This window comes from Rutilus rutilus (assembly GCF_951802725.1).
Source record: "Rutilus rutilus genome assembly, chromosome: 21".
In the NCBI taxonomy this organism is placed as follows: Eukaryota; Metazoa; Chordata; class Actinopteri; order Cypriniformes; family Leuciscidae; genus Rutilus; species Rutilus rutilus.
The window spans coordinates 193,756-215,581 of NC_140226.1; the positions used below are offsets into that span (position 1 = coordinate 193,756).

Sequence of the window (21,826 nt, forward strand, 5' to 3'; positions counted from 1 at the left end):
TCTGGCCTTGTCTCTGAGAGCGAGATCCAGTTTAATCCTCAGGTGCTTCTGGCCTTGTCTCTCAGAGCGAGATCCAGTTTAATCTTCAGATGCTTCTGGCCTTGTCTCTGAGAGCGAGATCCAGTTTAATCCACAGATTCTCCTGGCCTCGTCTCTCAGAGCGAGACCCAGTTTAATCCTCAGGTGCTCCTGGTCACATCTCTCAGAGCGAGATCCAGTTTAATCCTCAGGTGCTTCTGGCCTCGTCTCTCAGAGCGAGATCCAGTTTAATCCTCAGGTGCTTCTGGCCTCTTCTCTCAGAGCGAGATCCAGTTTAATCTTCAGATTCTCCTGGCCTCAACTCTCAGAGCTAGATCCAGTTTAATCCTCAGGTTCTCCTGGCCTCATCTCTGAGAGTGAGATCCAGATAATCCTCAGGTGCTCCTGGCCTTGTCTCTGGGAGCTAGATCCAGTTTAATCCTCAGGTGCTCCTGGCCTCAACTCTCAGAGCGAGATCCAGTTTAATCCTCAGGTGCTTCTGGCCTCATCTCTGAGAGCGAGATCCAGTTTAATCCTCAAGTGCTCCTGGCCTCGTCTCTCAGAGCGAGATCCAGTTTAATCCTCAGGTGCTTCTGGCCTCTTCTCTCAGAGCGAGATCCAGTTTAATCTTCAGATTCTCCTGGCCTCGTCTCTCAGAGCGAGATCCAGTTTAATCCTCAGGTGCTCCTGGCCTCAACTCTCAGAGCGAGATCCAGTTTAATCCTCAGGTGCTTCTGGCCTTGTCTCTGGGAGCGAGATCCAGTTTAATCCTCAGGTGCTTCTGGCCTCATCTCTGAGAGCGAGATCCAGTTTAATCTTTAGGTGCTCCTGGCCTCGTCTCTGAGAGCGAGATCCAGTTTAATCTTTAGGTGCTCCTGGCCTCGTCTCTCAGAGCGAGATCCAGTTTAATCCTCAGGTGCTCCTGGCCTCGTCTCTCAGAGCGAGATCCAGTTTAATCCTCAGGTGCTCCTGGCCTTGTCTCTGAGAGTGAGATCCAGTTTAATCCTCAGGTGCTCCTGGCCTCATCTCTCAGAGCGAGATCCAGTTTAATCCTCAGGTGCTTCTGGCCTCGTCTCTGAGAATGAGATCCAGTTTAATCCTCAAGTGCTCCTAGCCTCGTCTCTGAGAGTGAGATCCAGTTTAATCCTCAGGTGCTCCTGGCCTCGTCTCTGAGAGTGAGATCCAGTTTAATCCTCAAGTGCTCCTGGCCTCGTCTCTGAGAGTGAGATCCAGTTTAATCAGGTGCTCCTGGCCTCATCTCTCAGAGCGAGATCCAGTTTAATCCTCAAGTGCTCCTGGCCTCGTCTCTGAGAGTGAGATCCAGTTTAATCAGGTGCTCCTGGCCTCATCTCTCAGAGCGAGATCCAGTTTAATCCTCAAGTGCTCCTGGCCTCGTCTCTGAGAGTGAGATCCAGTTTAATCAGGTGCTCCTGGCCTCATCTCTCAGAGCGAGATCCAGTTTAATCCTCAGGTGCTCCTGGCCTCGTCTCTGAGAGTGAGATCCAGTTTAACGTGCGTTAATAAGATTACAACTAGATGGGTGGAGCTTTCGAGCCAAACAAATACGCTCAGCGCTCTAAGAACCGGTGCCTGCTGTTAACTCTTCCTCCGCCATTGACTGAATTTCTCGTCAATCCATGTTTTACTGTTATACGGTAGGGGTCGCTGTTTTGCATCTTCTGAAAGAGTGTAAGGCAAAGAATAGGAAGAAGAAACAAGAGATAAAGGCCCTGTCCCAAATGGCACACTTCATATGCACTTTCGATCTTGTGAACTTACAGTGGCTGCTGCGTGCGCATGTCCGTTAAGTCCCAGAGACCATGGGGTGTTCCATTTGTCATTTTAGGTTTCAGATGGGTGCTCGCGAACGGCCCCTTTGCGGTCGATATGCGCCCTCGATTCGCACTTTTGCTGAGCCTGCACTGATGCGATCTCCGCAGCTTCCGCGACTCCGCGACTTCTTCCCAACAGTCAAAGCGGCGTTACGTCAAGAAAGTGCAGACTCGTAGGAAGACCGTGAGTGCTTAGGGTGCCATTTGGGACAGGGCCATAAAAGAGCTGCGTCTCCGGAGGGCGCATTTAAAGGGTGCATACGTCATCAAGGATGTCTTATTTAAGAAAAGTAACCGTAATAAAATTGACTATTTTTCCTTGTGAGGTGAAAAACACTGTAATTTCTTTCTTATTTTTCAATCTAGTGGTTACTTTTCTTAAATGAGACCACCTCGATGATGTACAGTGCATCGGGAAAGTATTCACAGCGCTTCACTTTTTCCACATTTTGTTATGTTACAGTCTTATTCCAAAATGGATTAAATGCATTATTTTCTTCAAAATTCTACAAACAATAGCCCATAATGACAACGTGAAAGAAGTTTGTTGGAAATCTTTGCTAATTTATTAAAAATAAGAAACGGAAAAAAAAATCACATGTACATAAGTATTCACAGCCTTTGCCATGACATTCAAAATTGTGCTCAGGTGCATCCTGTTTCCACTGATCATCCTTGAGGTGTTTCTACAACTTGATTGGAGTCCACCTGTGGTAAATTCAGTTGATTGGACATGCTTTGGAAAGGCACACACCTGTTTCTATAAGGTCCCACAGTTAACAGTGCATGTCAGAGCACAAACCAAGCCATGAAGTCCAAGGAATTGTCTGTAGACCTCAGAGACAGGATTGTGTCGCGGCTCAGATCTGGGGAAGTGTACAGAACAATTTCTGCAGCATTGAAGATCCCAATGAGCATAGTGGCCTCCATCATCCGTAAATAGAATAAGTTTGGAACCAGCAGGACTCTTCCTAGAGCTGAGCGATCGGGGCAGAAGGACCTCAGTCAGGGAGGAGATAGAGAACCCGATGGTCACTCTGACAGAGCTCCAGCGTTTCTCTGTGGAGAGAGGAGAAACACAATTCTCTGGTCTGATGAAACAAAGATTGAACTCTTTGGCGTGAATGGCAAGCGTCATGTCTGGAGGAAACCAGGCACTGCTCATCACCTGGCCAATACCATCCCTACAGTGAAGTGTGGTGGTGTGTGGATGTTTTTCAGCGGCAGGAACTGGGAGACTAGTCAGGATCGAGGGAAAGATGAATGCAGCAATGTACAGAGACATCCTTGATGGACCTCAGACTGGGGCGACGGTTCATCTTCCAACAGGACAACGACTCTCAGCACACAGCCAAGATAAGAAACAACCCTCAGCACACAGCCAAGATAAAAGAGGAGTTGCCACGGGATAGCTCTGTGAATGTCCTTGAGTGGCCCACCAGAGCCCAGACTTGAACCCGATTGAGCATCTCTGGAGAGATCTGAAGATGGCTGTGCACCGACTCTCCCCATCCAACCTGATGGAGCTTGAGAGGTTCTGCAAGTAAGAATGGGAGAAACTGCCCAAAAACAGGTGTGCCAAGCTTGCAGCATCATACTCAAAAACACTTAAGGCTGTAATTGGTGCCAAAGGTGCTACAACAAAGTATTGAGCACAGGCTGTGAATACTTATGTACATGTGATTTTTATTTTTATTTTTTTTATCTATAAATTTGCACAGATTTCAAACAGACTTCTTTCACGTTGTTATGGGGTATTGTTTGTAGAATTTTGAGGAAAATACTTAGAATAAGGCTGTAACATAACAAAATGTGGAAAAAGTGAAGCGCTGTGAATACTTTCCGTATGCAACCTCCAAATGTGCCTTCCGGAGGATGCAGCCTCTGAAATGAGACGGAGCAAAGCATTGCTGACGCACATGTAAAATAATGCGGTCATTAAACAGCATATAAATAATACCTCTATCCGTACCATCTTTTGATCATCTGATCCGGATGAAGGCTTTGAAAAAAACACTATTTTCTCATCTTATTGTTGTTTGTAAACGATGGCGGAGAAAGAGTTAAAGGCCTTTTTCACCCAAGAATCATTATTCTGTCATCATTTACTCACAGTCATGGTTTGTCATGTTTGATTGCCAACATTCTTCAAAATATCTTCTTTTATGTTCCACAGAAGAAAGAAAGTCCTACAGGTTTGGAACCACATTGAGAGCGAGTAAATTATGGCAGAATGATCGTTTTTCGGCGTATTGTCTATTTAAGTTCCTCGGTTTGTTTCTCAGGAAATGAAAATAACAGTTCAACGAGTCGATGTTTCCCGAAAACATAGTTCCAACGAACATTCGCAAACAGCATCGCAGAGTTGTGTGTTTGGAACGACAGATCTCGACCTGCAGTTAGAAGCAGAGTTTCTTGTTTGCATGACATGTGGGTTCAATAAATCCTTATCTTGTGCCAAATAAGCAAGCTGACATTCAGTACAGTTCAGTCAGTACGATCTGTATCTTTTATTTAGAATACATACAAATTTAATTTATGTCTTTTAGTTTGTCAAGGGATTTAAAGCGTCGTTTTTGAAGAGTGCGCATGTGCGAAAGTGCTCTAGTACGTAAGAACGAGCCTATGATTGAATCTGGAAATAAAGCAAAATGACTGAGAAAAATTTGAAATAGTCCTCAGATGCCATGTCCGTAATTTATAGCAAAACATCTAGCGCTAATTCCATCTCAAACAGATTCATTAACAGAAGTTATTACTCCTCCATCTGCGTGACATCATTAATCGACGTGGTTGAACGACCAATTTGCGACAACGCGGTTTCGGGAAACAGTCGTGACTAGCTAGTTGATTTCTTCAACAATACATCGTACTACGGTAGTTAGGCAGCGAGTTACGGCGTTGTACTGGAAACACCCTTGGCTAATTAATCAGCCAATATTTGACCATTTTGAGATTATCAGCAGAAATCGGTCGTTCCATCTAGTGACATTGCCAATAAAAGCTGCTTTCAGACAGCTTGATCTCTAGTTACTGGAGTCATATCTAAACTCAAACTCTTTCATTTTACAATTACAATTCCTTTTCCGATCGAAACACTGGAGTCTGAGCTTGGCGTTCTTCTATCTCAGTCTTCTGTCAGTCAGCGCAGAGAGCTTTGACTGGATAACAACTCGTACAGTAGGAACAGCTAAAGATGTGTTTGCACCTGCTAGTGTTTCATTATATAGACTTTAGATGCATTTTGGAGAAAACCCACAGCTGTAAATGTCATCGTGACATCGGAGACGGGCGTTTGTGAAGCTGCATGGATCTTGGTTTGCGGTTGTGGAGGACGTGCTGCTCATTCGCTCATCTGCTTGTCTTTCAGATCTGGGGCAGGCCATATTTTACACCACAACATGCCTTCTGCCTTTCCTTAGTGATGATATTCTCAGCACTTTACCCTACACCATGATCTCCACTTTAGCCACCTTCCCTCCCTTTCTGCACAAAGACATCATAGAGTACCTGAGCACATCCTTCCTGCCCATGGCCATACGTGAGTATATCTGACCGAGAGAGCTTTCTTCAGAGAAAAGTATTTGAGCTGCGTTTGAAAGACGTATTTGATTAGCAGTAAGCACCAATACATGCAACATCATGTGCACTTTGAAGTGAGGAAATGCGTTGTGTGTTGCAGTGGGTTCGACTCGAAGAGAGGCCGGCGTTCCAGCGTATGTCAATCTGTCCGCCTCCTCCATGCTGATGATCGCCATGCAGTACACTTCAAACCCAGGTACATGCGCACCGATCAGCCTCAGGGTTCGCCGTCTCTACCCCAGTGCAGTTTCAGGACGGTTTCTGGGCTCTAAATGTTGTGCATGTTCCTCTGCTTGTCTCCAGTGTACCACTGTCAGCTTCTGGAGTGTCTCATGAAATACAAGCAGGAAGTGTGGAAGGTATGATCGGTTCTTCATGTCTTTTTGGAGATTTCTCCGAAAGCACTTCCCACTGACTTAGAGATGGCTGTGTTTTTAAAGGATCTTCTGTACGTCATCTCGTACGGCCCGTCCCAAGTCAAACCTCCGGCGGTTCAGATGCTCTTCCATTACTGGCCCAACCTCAAGCCTCCAGGTGCCATCAGTGAGTACCGAGGCCTGCAGTACACAGGTGAGACGCCACCCTCGCCGCCGTTCGGCTCAGTGCCGTCGAGTTTAACATCTCGGCATAATGGTTTACGTGCTCAAACCAACTCAGACAAAGCCATACGCAGGAACGTACCTGTATTGAAAATAGAGATGCACCGATATTACATTTCTCAGCCAATACCGACAGCCCATTATTCTGAATGATATCAGCTGATGCCGAGACCGAGACCGATAGTTAGTTTTTTCTTATGAAAACTCTCCCAAATAATGCTGCAGACTATACAGGAAACTATAAACCCTCTCATCTGGTGCACTGTAATATTGGTTGCAATTAACAACAGAGGTATTATATGTAATATTATAAATTATAGATATAATAATTACACCCAAATAAAAGCTTAGATGTTTGTATACAACTCAGTTGCACTTATAAGTTAGTTTTCATAAGCACTTCTTTCAAACATTCATATATAATTAACAGTAAATAATCTCTTCTCTAGTGTTTTTTTATAGCTAACTAACAAACGGGTGACTTTCCTGAGGTAAATACCACCTTAAGTGATAACTGTTCTCAAGCTGTTTTATTGGCATCATTCCAGGGCTGAAACACTGATTGAGATAATAAATGAGACATGTTATGGATTTCGGTGAGTTGTACTATATCTTTCAACATATCTTCTGGTATTTATGCATGTTTTTCTAGATATAATTTGTATTAAAGTGGAAGAAAACTCGCTGCTGCTTGAACTGAGGCACTACAGCGATCTCACGTCACATTTAAGAGCGTCAAAACGCCTTTTATTGTTTGAATTTTCGTGATAAAATGGACAGAATTTGAAAGATGACGCTTTGTTTCTTGTTAGAAGTAACCGAGCTCAAAGCTCTTTGCAATTATTGGATGAGAGGCGCTACAAATAATGTTTAGTATAGGGAAAACTGCAGATCTGGCAACCCTGGCCTGAACTACGGGTGATGCATAGGGTCAAATAAAGCCTGCTTTTATGTAGCTGCTTTTAACTGGTAAAGCCTTATTGTCACATTAACTTAATTCAACTTAATTAACGCCCTAAATTCAACACGAGAGATTTTCTTAGTGATAGCCGATAGCGAATAGCTTTTATCAGCCGATACCGATTATTGACCGATACTTCGGTGCATCTCTAACTTACAGTTATTCTGGGGGTTTCCTGTTGCTCAGATCTCTGAATTTGTGGTGTCATCATTTTATTGTCATCAGTGTTTCATTCAGGAAATGTGAATAACTAATGTTGATTAGGTCTTGATTAAGTTTTAGCATTTGGCCACTAGAGTAGGAACCTACGTCTCTGAGACTGTACATCCAGCTCTCTCGACTCTTCTCTGCGTTTCAGACACGAGACTGTTCTCAGGTCAGTGTACTGATGTCACTGTTGACCCCAGAACTGCTCGAGAGAGTTTATGAATCAGAACTGTTTGTTCCAAGAAGAGTTTGCAGAAGCAGCTCTAGATCACGTGTTGGAGAGACCGGTTCACTGACTCCGCTGTCTTCACAGATAATAACCGTTCTGAAGCATGTCTTGTTTGCAAACGTCACTGCTCCAGTGGCTCGAGACAGACCTTCTCCTGACATCTAGACATCATGTGTGTGTTTCAGCCTGGAACCCCATTCACTGCCAGCACATCGAGTGCCAGAACTCCATCAACAAGCCGGCTGTGAAGGTACTGTGGCTCCTCTCCTCTGACCACGGCTGTGGCTGCTGTGCTTACTGTAATATAGTCTAATATACTGAGGGTTTGTGGGATTGTGTGTTTTTAGGGGAAGGATTGTGTGTTTTTAGGGGAAGGATTGTGTGTTTTTAGGGGAAGGACTGTGTGTTTTTAGGGGAAGGATTGTGTGTTTGTAGGGGAAGGATTGTGTGTTTTTAGGGGAAGGATTGTGTGTTTGTAGGGGAAGGATTGTGTCTTTTTAGGGGAAGGACTGTGTGTTTTTAGGGGAAGGACTGTGTGTTTTTAGGGGAAGGATTGTGTGTTTTTAGGGGAAGGATTGTGTGTTTTTAGGGGAAGGACTGTGTGTTTTTAGGGGAAGGACTGTGTGTTTTTAGGGGAAGGATTGTGTGTTTTTAGGGGAAGGACTGTGTGTTTTTAGGGGAAGGATTGTGTGTTTTTAGGGGAAGGATTGTGTGTTTTTAGGGGAAGGATTGTGTGTTTGTAGGGGAAGGATTGTGTCTTTTTAGGGGAAGGACTGTGTGTTTTTAGGGGAAGGACTGTGTGTTTTTAGGGGAAGGATTGTGTGTTTTTAGGGGAAGGATTGTGTGTTTTTAGGGGAAGGACTGTGTGTTTTTAGGGGAAGGATTGTGTGTTTTTAGGGGAAGGATTGTGTGTTTTTAGGGGAAGGATTGTGTGTTTTTAGGGTAAGGACTGTGTGTTTTTAGGGGAAGGATTGTGTGTTTTTAGGGGAAGGATTGTGTGTTTTTAGGGGAAGGATTGTGTGTTTTTAGGGGAAGGATTGTGTGTTTTTAGGGGAAGGATTGTGTGTTTTTAGGGGAAGGATTGTGTGTTTTTAGGGTAAGGATTGTGTGTTTTTAGGGGAAGGATTGTGTGTTTTTAGGGGAAGGATTGTGTGTTTTTAGGGTAAGGACTGTGTGTTTTTAGGGGAAGGATTGTGTGTTTTTAGGGGAAGGATTGTGTGTTTTTAGGGGAAGGACTGTGTGTTTTTAGGGGAAGGATTGTGTGTTTTTAGGGGAAGGATTGTGTGTTTTTAGGGGAAGGATTGTGTGTTTTTAGGGGAAGGATTGTGTGTTTTTAGGGTAAGGACTGTGTGTTTTTAGGGTAAGGATTGTGTGTTTTTAGGGGAAGGATTGTGTGTTTTTAGGGGAAGGATTGTGTGTTTTTAGGGTAAGGACTGTGTGTTTTTAGGGGAAGGATTGTGTGTTTTTAGGGGAAGGATTGTGTGTTTTTAGGGGAAGGACTGTGTGTTTTTAGGGGAAGGACTGTGTGTTTTTAGGGGAAGGATTGTGTGTTTTTAGGGGAAGGATTGTGTGTTTTTAGGGGAAGGATTGTGTGTTTTTAGGGGAAGGATTGTGTGTTTTTAGGGGAAGGATTGTGTGTTTTTAGGGGAAGGATTGTGTGTTTTTAGGGGAAGGATTGTGTGTTTTTAGGGGAAGGATTGTGTGTTTTTAGGGGAAGGATTGTGTGTTTTTAGGGGAAGGATTGTGTGTTTTTAGGGGAAGGATTGTGTGTTTTTAGGGGAAGGATTGTGTGTTTTTAGGGGAAGGATTGTGTGTTTTTAGGGGAAGGACTGTGTGTTTTTAGGGGAAGGATTGTGTGTTTTTAGGGGAAGGATTGTGTGTTTTTAGGGGAAGGATTGTGTGTTTTTAGGGTAAGGACTGTGTGTTTTTAGGGGAAGGATTGTGTGTTTTTAGGGGAAGGATTGTGTGTTTTTAGGGGAAGGATTGTGTGTTTTTAGGGGAAGGATTGTGTGTTTTTAGGGGAAGGATTGTGTGTTTTTAGGGTAAGGATTGTGTGTTTTTAGGGTAAGGATTGTGTGTTTTTAGGGGAAGGATTGTGTGTTTTTAGGGGAAGGATTGTGTGTTTTTAGGGGAAGGACTGTGTGTTTTTAGGGAAAGGATTGTGTGTTTTTAGGGGAAGGATTGTGTGTTTTTAGGGGAAGGACTGTGTGTTTTTAGGGGAAGGATTGTGTGTTTTTAGGGGAAGGATTGTGTGTTTTTAGGGGAAGGATTGTGTGTTTTTAGGGGAAGGATTGTGTGTTTTTAGGGTAAGGACTGTGTGTTTTTAGGGTGTTTTTAGGGGAAGGATTGTGTGTTTTTAGGGGAAGGACTGTGTGTTTTTAGGGGAAGGACTGTGTGTTTTTAGGGGAAGGACTGTGTGTTTTTAGGGGAAGGATTGTGTGTTTTTAGGGGAAGGACTGTGTGTTTTTAGGGGAAGGATTGTGTGTTTTTAGGGGAAGGACTGTGTGTTTTTAGGGGAAGGATTGTGTGTTTTTAGGGGAAGGACTGTGTGTTTTTAGGGAAAGGATTGTGTGTTTTTAGGGGAAGGATTGTGTGTTTTTAGGGGAAGGATTGTGTGTTTTTAGGGAAAGGATTGTGTGTTTTTAGGGAAAGGACTGTGTGTTTTTAGGGGAAGGACTGTGTGTTTTTAGGGGAAGGATTGTGTGTTTTTAGGGGAAGGACTGTGTGTTTTTAGGGGAAGGACTGTGTGTTTTTAGGGGAAGGACTGTGTGTTTTTAGGGGAAGGACTGTGTGTTTTTAGGGGAAGGACTGTGTGTTTTTAGGGGAAGGACTGTGTGTTTTTAGGGGAAGGACTGTGTGTTTTTAGGGGAAGGACTGTGTGTTTTTAGGGAAAGGACTGTGTGTTTTTAGGGAAAGGACTGTGTGTTTTTAGGGGAAGGACTGTGTGTTTTTAGGGGAAGGACTGTGTGTTTTTAGGGGAAGGATTGTGTGTTTTTAGGGAAAGGACTGTGTGTTTTTAGGGGAAGGACTGTGTGTTTTTAGGGGAAGGACTGTGTGTTTTTAGGGGAAGGACTGTGTGTTTTTAGGGGAAGGACTGTGTGTTTTTAGGGGAAGGACTGTGTGTTTTTAGGGAAAGGACTGTGTGTTTTTAGGGGAAGGACTGTGTGTTTTTAGGGAAAGGACTGTGTGTTTTTAGGGAAAGGACTGTGTGTTTTTAGGGGAAGGACTGTGTGTTTTTAGGGGAAGGACTGTGTGTTTTTAGGGGAAGGACTGTGTGTTTTTAGGGAAAGGACTGTGTGTTTTTAGGGGAAGGACTGTGTGTTTTTAGGGGAAGGATTGTGTGTTTTTAGGGGAAGGACTGTGTGTTTTTAGGGGAAGGATTGTGTGTTTTTAGGGGAAGGATTGTGTGTTTTTAGGGGAAGGACTGTGTGTTTTTAGGGGAAGGATTGTGTGAATGAGACGGCCCTTAAAATGGCCAAGACTTTGATTGAGACGCAGCCTGGGACAACATGAGGGCTGTAAATGAACAAAGACACAACATGAGCTAGAAGCAAGAACCTCCAAATAAAAGCAGGCCCATCCCAGAATCAGAGCACTAATACTCCCGGAAAGGGTTGATAGACTGTTCCCGGTCAAACACAGAATTAGAGCCGGAAGAGTCGAGCTGTAACTCGTTTACCGAGAGCGGCTGTTCCCATAACCATCATCCTTCACAGAGAGACACTTCACAAGATCCTGCAGATCAACAGTCTCACGCTGTCACAGAGCTCATCACAGACCTGCAGTGATGGGTAATTACTGTACTTACTGTACTGCGGCGTTACTGTATCACAGGAATACTTCACTCAGCAATGCCTTCATTTACACCACAACACACTTGCCCCAAAAAGACAGAAGATGCACATAATAAAACATGTGTGTGTGTGCTCTAGTGTGTGTGTGGTGAGCGGTGTGTGTGTGCTCTAGTGTGTGTGTGGTGAGCGGTGTGTGCGTGTGCTCTAGTGTGTGTGTGCTCTAGTGTGAGTGGTGTGTGTGTGCGGTGAGCGGTGTGTGTGTGCTCTAGTGTGTGTGTGGTGAGCGGTGTGTGTTTGCTCTAGTGTGTGTGTGGTGAGCGGTGTGTGTGTGCTCTAGTGTGTGTGTGGTGAGCGGTGTGTGTGTGCTCTAGTGTGTGTGTGGTGAGCGGTGTGTGTTTGCTCTAGTGTGTGTGTGGTGAGCGGTGTGTGTGTGCTCTAGTGTGTGTGTGGTGAGCGGTGTGTGTTTGCTCTAGTGTGTGGTGTGTGTGTGCTCTAGTGTGTGGTGTGTGTGTGCTCTAGTGTGTGTGTGTGGTGAGCGGTGTGTGTTTGCTCTAGTGTGTGTGTGGTGAGCGGTGTGTGTGTGCTCTAGTGTGTGGTGTGTGTGTGCTCTAGAGTCTAGTGTGTGGTGTGTGTGTGCTCTAGTGTGTGGTGTGTGTGTGCTCTAGTGTGTGTGTGGTGAGCGGTGTGTGTTTGCTCTAGTGTGTGTGTGGTGAGCGGTGTGTGTGTGCTCTAGTGTGTGTGTGGTGAGCGGTGTGTGTTTGCTCTAGTGTGTGGTGTGTGTGTGCTCTAGTGTGTGGTGTGTGTGTGCTCTAGTGTGTGTGTGTGTGTGCTCTAGTGTGTGTGTGTGGTGAGCGGTGTGTGTTTGCTCTAGTGTGTGTGTGGTGAGCGGTGTGTGTGTGCTCTAGTGTGTGGTGTGTGTGTGCTCTAGTGTGTGGTGTGTGTGTGCTCTAGTGTGTGTGTGGTGAGCGGTGTGTGTTTGCTCTAGTGTGTGGTGTGTGTGTGCTCTAGTGTGTGGTGTGTGTGTGCTCTAGTGTGTGGTGTGTGTGTGCTCTAGTGTGTGTGTGTGGTGAGCGGTGTGTGTTTGCTCTAGTGTGTGTGTGGTGAGCGGTGTGTGTGTGCTCTAGTGTGTGGTGTGTGTGTGCTCTAGTGTGTGGTGTGTGTGTGCTCTAGTGTGCGGTGTGTGTGTGTGGTGTGTGTGTGTGCTCTAGTGTGCGGTGTGTGTGTGTGCTCTAGTGTGTGGTGTGTGTGTGCTCTAGTGTGCGGTGTGTGTGTGTGCTCTAGTGTGCGGTGTGTGTGTGTGCTCTAGTGTGTGGTGTGTGTGTGCTCTAGTGTGCGGTGTGTGTGTGTGCTCTAGTGTGTGGTGTGTGTGTGCTCTAGTGTGCGGTGTGTGTGTGTGCTCTAGTGTGCGCTGACGGTCTGTGTGTGCTCTAGTGTGTGGTGTGTGTGTGCTCTAGTGTGCGGTGTGTGTGTGTGCTCTAGTGTGCGGTGTGTGTGTGTGCTCTAGTGTGTGGTGTGTGTGTGCTCTAGTGTGTGGTGTGTGTGTGCTCTAGTGTGCGGTGTGTGTGTGTGCTCTAGTGTGCGCTGACGGTCTGTGTGTGCTCTAGTGTGTGGTGTGTGTGTGCTCTAGTGTGCGGTGTGTGTGTGTGCTCTAGTGTGCGCTGACGGTCTGTGTGTGCTCTAGTGTGTGGTGTGTGTGTGCTCTAGTGTGCGGTGTGTGTGTGTGCTCTAGTGTGCGGTGTGTGTGTGTGCTCTAGTGTGCGGTGTGTGTGTGTGCTCTAGTGTGTGGTGTGTGTGTGCTCTAGTGTGCGGTGTGTGTGTGTGCTCTAGTGTGTGGTGTGTGTGTGCTCTAGTGTGCGGTGTGTGTGTGTGCTCTAGTGTGCGGTGTGTGTGTGTGCTCTAGTGTGTGGTGTGTGTGTGCTCTAGTGTGTGGTGTGTGTGTGCTCTAGTGTGCGGTGTGTGTGTGTGCTCTAGTGTGTGGTGTGTGTGTGCTCTAGTGTGCGGTGTGTGTGTGTGCTCTAGTGTGTGGTGTGTGTGTGTGCTCTAGTGTGCGGTGTGTGTGTGTGCTCTAGTGTGTGGTGTGTGTGTGTGCTCTAGTGTGCGGTGTGTGTGTGTGCTCTAGTGTGTGGTGTGTGTGTGTGCTCTAGTGTGCGCTGACGGTCTGTGTGTGCTCTAGTGTGTGGTGTGTGTGTGCTCTAGTGTGCGGTGTGTGTGTGTGCTCTAGTGTGTGGTGTGTGTGTGTGCTCTAGTGTGTGTGCTCTAGTGTGCGGTGTGTGTGTGTGTGTGCTCTAGTGTGTGGTGTGTGTGTGTGCTCTAGTGTGCGCTGACGGTCTGTGTGTGCTCTAGTGTGTGGTGTGTGTGTGCTCTAGTGTGTGTGCTGTAGTGTGTGGTGTGTGTGTGCTCTAGTGTTCGCTGACGGTGTGTGTGTGTCTTCCAGATGTGCATTGACCCGACGCTCTCGGTCGCGCTGGGAGACAAGCCCCCGCCGCTCTACATCTGTGAGGAGTGCAGCCAGAGGATCGCCGGGTGAGCCGTCCTCATCACAGCTCATCTCACAGGGTCATGGGGTCAACTTACAGGGGTCATGGGGTCAACTTACAGGGGTCATGGGGTCAATTTACAGGGGTCATGGGGTCAACTTACAGGGGTCATGGGGTCAACTTACAGGGGTCATGGGGGTCAACTTACAGGGGTCATGGGGTCAACTTACAGGGGTCATGGGGTCAATTTGCAGGGGTCATGGGGTCAATTTACAGGGGTCATGGGGTCAATTTACTGTAGAAAATAGGTTTAGATAGCACAGTGTCAGAGAGACAGGACTGGGGAACTCGATCACTGTTGATCTGTATGTCAGGGATGTTTAACTTGAAGTATAATACACAATAGCAGCAGTTGATCGGACAGCGTAACACTCACCCCAGATTTCCACCAACTGCGGATCGGCTGCGTGTCGGCTCCGCGCTCCGCCGTCCTTCAGTACCCACCAGGCCCGAATTTGTTGCAGAACGGCTACGGCCATGACTGACAGCCACGAGGACCCACGAGATCTCGCGAATTCACGTATGATCGTGCGATATAAGTGCTGACTTTATGCGGAGCTCTCCAGGCATCCGGCAAAAACAGAAGCTCTGCATATCTGCTCCGGAGGGCTGCGGATCGCCGGAGTCGGAGCGCAGCTGTTCCGCAGTCAGTGAAAATACACACATTGACTTTAATGGAAACCTATTGACTCCGCCTCCGGAGCGGATCCGCAGCCGTTCCACAGTTGATGGAAATTAGGGGTAATGCACTGTAGACGCTGTGACGGCACAGTTGCAAACTAGAGAACAAGACGATCTGCAGCAGGGAATGAAGCCCTTTTGAGCCCTCATGCTCTAGAAATATGAACTCCCAAAGATCAGGCAATATTTGATTCTGTATGTCTTTTTATCCGCCGTGGAAAGAGTGTGTTCTCAGCTCAGATTAGATGATCAGCATCAGACCTTCAGAGAAGGAAGAGAATGTGAGAATGTGTGTATGAAGGTTCCTGAAGTTCTGTTGATGTTCACAGCGATCACGCCGAGTGGCTCGTGGACGTGCTCCTGCCGCAAGGTCAGTGTCAGAACACACACTGCACACACACACTCATCTGAACATCAGTCCTCCGTCATATAGAGCCAGTGTGAGCTCTCTCTTCTGTGGAACATCGGAAGATAGTTCGAAGAATGTTAGGAACCCAACAGTTTCACTGGCTGAGACATTCTTCAAAATATCTTCATTTTTGTTTGTATTAAAAGAAAGAAAGTCACACAGATAAATGATGACAGAATGATCAGTTTTGTCTAAAACGAGGATATGTCATAGACTTCTTGTATTTCTATAAACCCAACGCTCAAATCTACAGAGAAATACATCAGTTTGCATGTTTCTCACGGCAGTCTTGTGTTACGCTTTCCAATAGATCACTTTAGTTTTATGAACTGTCAATCAAAAACACATTTTTACACCATTTATTGATCTAGGTTAATGTTAATTTATAAATATAAATCATTGTTAATTCATGTTCGTTCATTAGGATGTGAACTGTTAATGTTTGAATGTATTAGGATATGTAGGAAATAGATTAATAAATGCTGTGATTGTTAGTTGATGTCAAAGGGAACATATCTTATTCTGCTCGTGTATCTTAATGATGTCCTCATGATTTCACAGCGGAGATCTCTGCTATATGCCAGAAGAAGGTAAGAGGAACATGGTGGTGTTGTCGTGTGTGTGTGTGTGTGTGTGTGTGTGTGTGTGTGTGTGTGTGTGTGTGTCCGTGAGAGGAGGGTCATCACTATCAGCTCATCTGTCAATCACTGCATCATCTCACGTTTCAAAGCAATATAGACCCAAACGAAGAGCTGTTCGTCTCAGGCTGACCAGATTAGCTCTAGAGGAGCCGAGTCAGTGTTGTTTAATGAGGAAGATGTTTTGTTGGATGCTGACGTTTCCAAATTGTCAACCAAGAGAAAAAAAAATCCAGAAAAAAAATCAAACACTGAATAAGTTACAAAAGTCAAAGTCGTATCCTCTGAGCTGTTGTTCTCCGTCAGATGATGGGTTGATGAACACTGAGTCTGAGGTGATGTTAGTGGAGACACACAGATGTGGAGGGTGATTACTCTTTCACCAACATTCAGTCCTTTGTGTCTTTTGTTTTAGTTTTTTGTGTTAAACTCTCTGTTTTGTTTAAATGCAAATTAACATTTGATATGTGTGATATAAAGCTGGGTTCTTTAAACATCAATGGTGCCAGAGAGAATGCGAAGAGAGTTTCCCTTTTCAGTTTGTTTAAAGTTAAGAAATTGAGACGAATGATTTATGTGATGTTTAGAGGCTTTTTCATACTACTCAGCGCCAATATACTTGGACTCATGTTAAAGATAATTCTTTGGCTAGGCTTGATAGATTTTACTGTTTCAAACATCAGAGTAATGTACTTAAAGGTTGTTCAATACACCCAGTTGGTATTTCAGATCATTGCCTTGTACAAGCTGCTATCTTTGTTAAAGATGTGAAATGCAAAAGTTCTATTGGCATTTGAATGTGTCCCTGCTTTCTGATAATGGTTTAAAATATGTTTTAAAGTATTTTTGGAGTGGTTACACAGAAGAAAAATCTGAAAACACTTCTTTACAACAGTGGTGGGACATAGGGAAGGTCAATATAAAACAGCTGTGCCTACAGTATACTCTCAATGTCACAAGGGACATGACTAGATCTATGAAAGCTTTGGAGAGTGAAATAGTGAAGCTGCAAGATTTGACTCAACAAGAGAAGGAGAACATTTTAAAGTTCTCAAAAGAAATAGTCAGCTCTATCTAACCTGTTGGGGTTTTCCACCCAAGGTGCTCTGGTTCGCTCACGTCATCAAAATATTGCCAAAATGGATGCATCCTCTCACTTTTGTTTTCGGCCTTGAACAAAAAAAATGGACAAAGGAGACTTCTTGCACTCTCTGAGTCCAGCACCGGACAACTGCTGCAAGAGTCTTTGGGCATCCGTACATGTGCAGTTGCTTTTCATGAGAAGCTCTTCAAGAGTGAGTTCCAGGAGAGACCAGAGGGGGCACAGTCCTTCTATGAGGGCTTACCTAAGGTTTCCGAGGAGGCTAACGCAGAGAAGATCTCCAAGAGTGAGTTCCAGGAGAGACCAGAGGGGGCGCAGTCCCTCTATGAGGGCTTACCAGAGGTCCCAGAGGAGGCTAACGCAGAGAAGCTCTTCAAGAGTGAGTTCCAGGAGAGACCAGAGGGGGCGCAGTCCTTCTATGAGGGCTTACCAGAGGTCCCAGAGGAGGCTAACGCAGAGAAGCTCTTCAAGAGTGAGTTCCAGGAGAGACCAGAGGGGGCGCAGTCCTTCTATGAGGGCTTACCAGAGGTCCCAGAGGAGGCTAACGCAGAGAAGCTCTTCAAGAGTGAGTTCCAGGAGAGACCAGAGGGGGCGCAGTCCTTCTATGAGGGCTTACCAGAGGTCCCAGAGGAGGCTAACGCAGAGAAGCTCTTCAAGAGTGAGTTCCAGGAGAGACCAGAGGGGGCGCAGTCCCTCTATGAGGGCTTACCAGAGGTCCCCGAGGAGGCTAACGCAGAGAAGATCTCCAAGAGTGAGTTCCAGGAGAGACCAGAGGGGGCGCAGTCCCTCTATGAGGGCTTACCAGAGGTCCCCGAGGAGGCTAACGCAGAGAAGCTCTCCAAGAGTGAGTTCCAGGAGAGACCAGAGGGGGCACAGTCCTTCTATGAGGGCTTACCTAAGGTCCCCGAGGAGGCTAACGCAGAGAAGATCTCCAAGAGTGAGTTCCAGGAGAGACCAGAGGGGGCGCAGTCCCTCTATGAGGGCTTACCAGAGGTCCCAGAGGAGGCTAACGCAGAGAAGCTCTTCAAGAGTGAGTTCCAGGAGAGACCAGAGGGGGCGCAGTCCTTCTATGAGGGCTTACCAGAGGTCCCCGAGGAGGCTAACGCAGAGAAGCTCTTCAAGAGTGAGTTCCAGGAGAGACCAGAGGGGGTGCAGTCCTTCTATGAGGGCTTACCAGAGGTCCCAGAGGAGGCTAACGCAGAGAAGCTCTTCAAGAGTGAGTTCCAGGAGAGACCAGAGGTGGCGCAGTCCTTCTATGAGGGCTTACCAGAGGTCCCCGAGGAGGCTAACGCAGAGAAGCTCTCCAAGAGTGAGTTCCAGGAGAGACCAGAGGTGGCGCAGTCCTTCTATGAGGGCTTACCAGAGGTCCCCGAGGAGGCTAACGCAGAGAAGCTCTTCAAGAGTGAGTTCCAGGAGAGACCAGAGGGGGTGCAGTCCTTCTATGAGGGCTTACCAGAGGTCCCAGAGGAGGCTAACGCAGAGAAGCTCTTCAAGAGTGAGTTCCAGGAGAGACCAGAGGTGGCGCAGTCCTTCTATGAGGGCTTACCAGAGGTCCCCGAGGAGGCTAACGCAGAGAAGCTCTTCAAGAGTGAGTTCCAGGAGAGACCAGAGGGAGCGCAGTCCCTCTATGAGGGCTTACCAGAGGTCCCAGAGGAGGCTAACGCAGAGAAGCTCTTCAAGAGTGAGTTCCAGGAGAGACCAGAGGTGGCGCAGTCCTTCTATGAGGGCTTACCAGAGGTCCCCGAGGAGGCTAACGCAGAGAAGCTCTCCAAGAGTGAGTTCCAGGAGAGACCAGAGGTGGCGCAGTCCTTCTATGAGGGCTTACCAGAGGTCCCCGAGGAGGCTAACGCAGAGAAGCTCTTCAAGAGTGAGTTCCAGGAGAGACCAGAGGGGGTGCAGTCCTTCTATGAGGGCTTACCAGAGGTCCCAGAGGAGGCTAACGCAGAGAAGCTCTTCAAGAGTGAGTTCCAGGAGAGACCAGAGGTGGCGCAGTCCTTCTATGAGGGCTTACCAGAGGTCCCCGAGGAGGCTAACGCAGAGAAGCTCTTCAAGAGTGAGTTCCAGGAGAGACCAGAGGTGGCGCAGTCCTTCTATGAGGGCTTACCAGAGGTCCCAGAGGAGGCTAACGCAGAGAAGCTCTTCAAGAGTGAGTTCCAGGAGAGACCAGAGGTGGCGCAGTCCTTCTATGAGGGCTTACCAGAGGTCCCAGAGGAGGCTAACGCAGAGAAGATCTCCAAGAGTGAGTTCCAGGAGAGACCAGAGGGAGCGCAGTCCCTCTATGAGGGCTTACCAGAGGTCCCAGAGGAGGCTAACGCAGAGAAGCTCTTCAAGAGTGAGTTCCAGGAGAGACCAGAGGGGGCGCAGTCCTTCTATGAGGGCTTACCAGAGGTCCCAGAGGAGGCTAACGCAGAGAAGCTCTTCAAGAGTGAGTTCCAGGAGAGACCAGAGGTGGTGCAGTCCTTCTATGAGGGCTTACATAAGGTCCCAGAGGAGGCTAACGCAGAGAAGATCTCCAAGAGTGAGTTCCAGGAGAGACCAGAGGCGGCGCAGTCCTTCTATGAGGGCTTACCAGAGGTCCCAGAGGAGGCTAACGCAGAGAAGCTCTTCAAGAGTGAGTTCCAGGAGAGACCAGAGGGGGCGCAGTCCTTCTATGAGGGCTTACCAGAGGTCCCAGAGGAGGCTAACGCAGAGAAGCTCTTCAAGAGTGAGTTCCAGGAGAGACCAGAGGGGGCGCAGTCCTTCTATGAGGGCTTACCAGAGGTCCTCGAGGAGGCTAACGCAGAGAAGCTCTTCAAGAGTGAGTTCCAGGAGAGACCAGAGGGGGCACAGTCCTTCTATGAGGGCTTACCAGAGGTCCCCGAGGAGGCTAACGCAGAGAAGCTCTTCAAGAGTGAGTTCCAGGAGAGACCAGAGGGGGTGCAGTCCTTCTATGAGGGCTTACCAGAGGTCCCAGAGGAGGCTAACGCAGAGAAGCTCTTCAAGAGTGAGTTCCAGGAGAGACCAGAGGGGGCGCAGTCCTTCTATGAGGGCTTACCAGAGGTCCCAGAGGAGGCTAATGCAGAGAAACTCTTCAAGAGTGAGTTCCAGGAGAGACCAGAGGTGGTGCAGTCCTTCTATGAGGGCTTACCAGAGGTCCCAGAGGAGGCTAATGCAGAGAAGCTCTCCAAGAGTGAGTTCCAGGAGAGACCAGAGGGGGCACAGTCCTTCTATGAGGGCTTACCAGAGGTCCCAGAGGAGGCTAACGCAGAGAAGCTCTTCAAGAGTGAGTTCCAGGAGAGACCAGAGGGGGCGCAGTCCTTCTATGAGGGCTTACATAAGGTCCCCGAGGAGGCTAACGCAGAGAAGCTCTCCAAGAGTGAGTTCCAGGAGAGACCAGAGGGGGCGCAGTCCTTCTATGAGGGCTTACCTAAGGTCCCCGAGGAGGCTAACGCAGAGAAGCTCTTCAAGAGTGAGTTCCAGGAGAGACCAGAGGGGGCGCAGTCCTTCTATGAGGGCTTACCAGAGGTCCAGAGTCTAGAGAGCAGTAAAGCTCCAGGCATTGATGGACTTTTATTACGTTTTCTGGCCTATGATTGGCAAAGATTTGTTGCTTGTTCTCGGAGACAGTTTAAGTAAAGGACATTTACCATTGAGCTGCAGGAGAGCAATCCTCACTCTTCTCTCCAAACAAGAGGATTTACAAGAGATCACGAACTGGCGGCCGGTTAGGGTTAGGGTTAGGGTTGCACTGACTACACACTTTTGTCAAAGGTGTTGGCAATGAGACTGAAAAAAGTTATGGAGCATATCATTCATGTTGACCAGACTTATTGTATACCCAATAGGTTGATATCTGACAATATTATTTTCATTTGTGATGTTTTGGACCTCTCCAATTCATTGGGTTGTGAAATTTGCCTGATTTCAATTGATCAAGAAAAGGCCTTTGACAGAGTTGAACACCATTATTTGTGGCAAACATTAGATGCGTTTGGGTTCAGCTGTGGCCTTATAAACATGATTGGAGTCTTGCATAGTGACATTGAGAGTCTTTTAAAGATCAACGGTGGTTTAAGTGCTCCTTTTAAAGTTCAGAGGGGGGTCAAACAAGGATGTTCATTATCTGGCATGCTGTACTCCTTGGCCATAGAGCCTCTTCTGCACAAATTAAGACAATCTCTTTTGGACGTAAACCTTCCTGGATGTGAAACAGTTTTTAAATGATCTGCTTATGCCGATGATGTTGTTGTCATTGTCAAAAAACAAGAAGATATTGACACCCTTGTAGTGATATTAATGGTTTGGTATATTGTTCTCTGCTAAGATTAACTAGATCGTTCAGGTTCATAAATCAATTGCTCAACACTTGGAAGTGTGAACTTACAAAGACTGAATTATACTTGCTTAAAGACTACTGTAATGGACACTGTCAAGAAGTTGTTGATGATTCTTTTCCAGCATTGACTCTATTTCCTGATTTTAAAGACTGCACTGGTCAACTGTTAGAGTTCAAAGAGAGACTCACAAATGAGTTTGATATCAGGGGAGGAAAAACGATGTATAAAATGTTTGTAAAAATTGTAAACAAAGGCAAACTAAGTGGTCAGGCTGACACCCCTTGGAAAGCTCATCTAGGGCTTGACAATGAGGTCAGACCGGTATGGAGAGCGATTTACAAACCAAAAAGGGGAGAAGACTTACAGTGGAGAATCCTACACGGTATTGTGGCGGTCAATGCTTTTATTTCTGTTATTAATAAATCCGTCCTTCGGATGAGACGTTAAACCGAGGTCCTGACTCTCTGTGGTCATTAAAAATCCCATGGCACTTCTTGTAAAGAGTATGGGTGTAACCCCGGCGTCCTGGCTAAATTCCCTCCATTGGCCCTTGCCAATCATGGCCTCCTAATAATCCCCTTACATTGAACTGGCTCTATCACTCTCTCTGCTCTCCACCTGTAACTGGTGTTTGTGTGTGTGGTGAGCGCATTTGTTTATTCTTGGTTTTAGATACAGTCAGAAATGGAGAGTGAAATGTCAATTGTATAATTTTGTATTTAGTCAAGCAAAAATGGCTCTCTACCACAGCAGAAGGAACTAGATCGAAGAGTCCTTAGATTTCGATATAAACACTGATTTTGTTAGAATGGTGAAAGCTAGATTGAAAGTTGATTTTGACTTTTACAGTACTACAAATAATGTAGAGGAGTTCATAAACATTTGGTGTTTTAAAAATGTTTTATGTCTGTGACTGTTTTG

At 46.5% G+C, this 21,826-nt stretch overlaps 1 protein-coding gene across 4 annotated transcripts in view; it reads left to right on the forward strand.

Moving 5' to 3' along the window:
- unc79 (unc-79 homolog, NALCN channel complex subunit) overlaps positions 1–21,826 on the forward strand; it is a 77,588-nt gene that overhangs the window by 7,857 nt on the left and 47,905 nt on the right. For all 4 annotated transcript variants that reach the window (XM_084393437.1, XM_084393438.1, XM_084393439.1 and 1 more), the window contains 8 exons: positions 5,221–5,391; positions 5,533–5,628; positions 5,736–5,791; positions 5,873–6,002; positions 7,614–7,678; positions 13,657–13,745; positions 14,770–14,810; positions 15,411–15,439. In XM_084393437.1, coding sequence (XP_084249563.1) covers positions 5,221–5,391; positions 5,533–5,628; positions 5,736–5,791; positions 5,873–6,002; positions 7,614–7,678; positions 13,657–13,745; positions 14,770–14,810; positions 15,411–15,439 — 677 coding nt within the window. The remainder of the gene's footprint in view (positions 1–5,220; positions 5,392–5,532; positions 5,629–5,735; positions 5,792–5,872; positions 6,003–7,613; positions 7,679–13,656; positions 13,746–14,769; positions 14,811–15,410; positions 15,440–21,826) is intronic.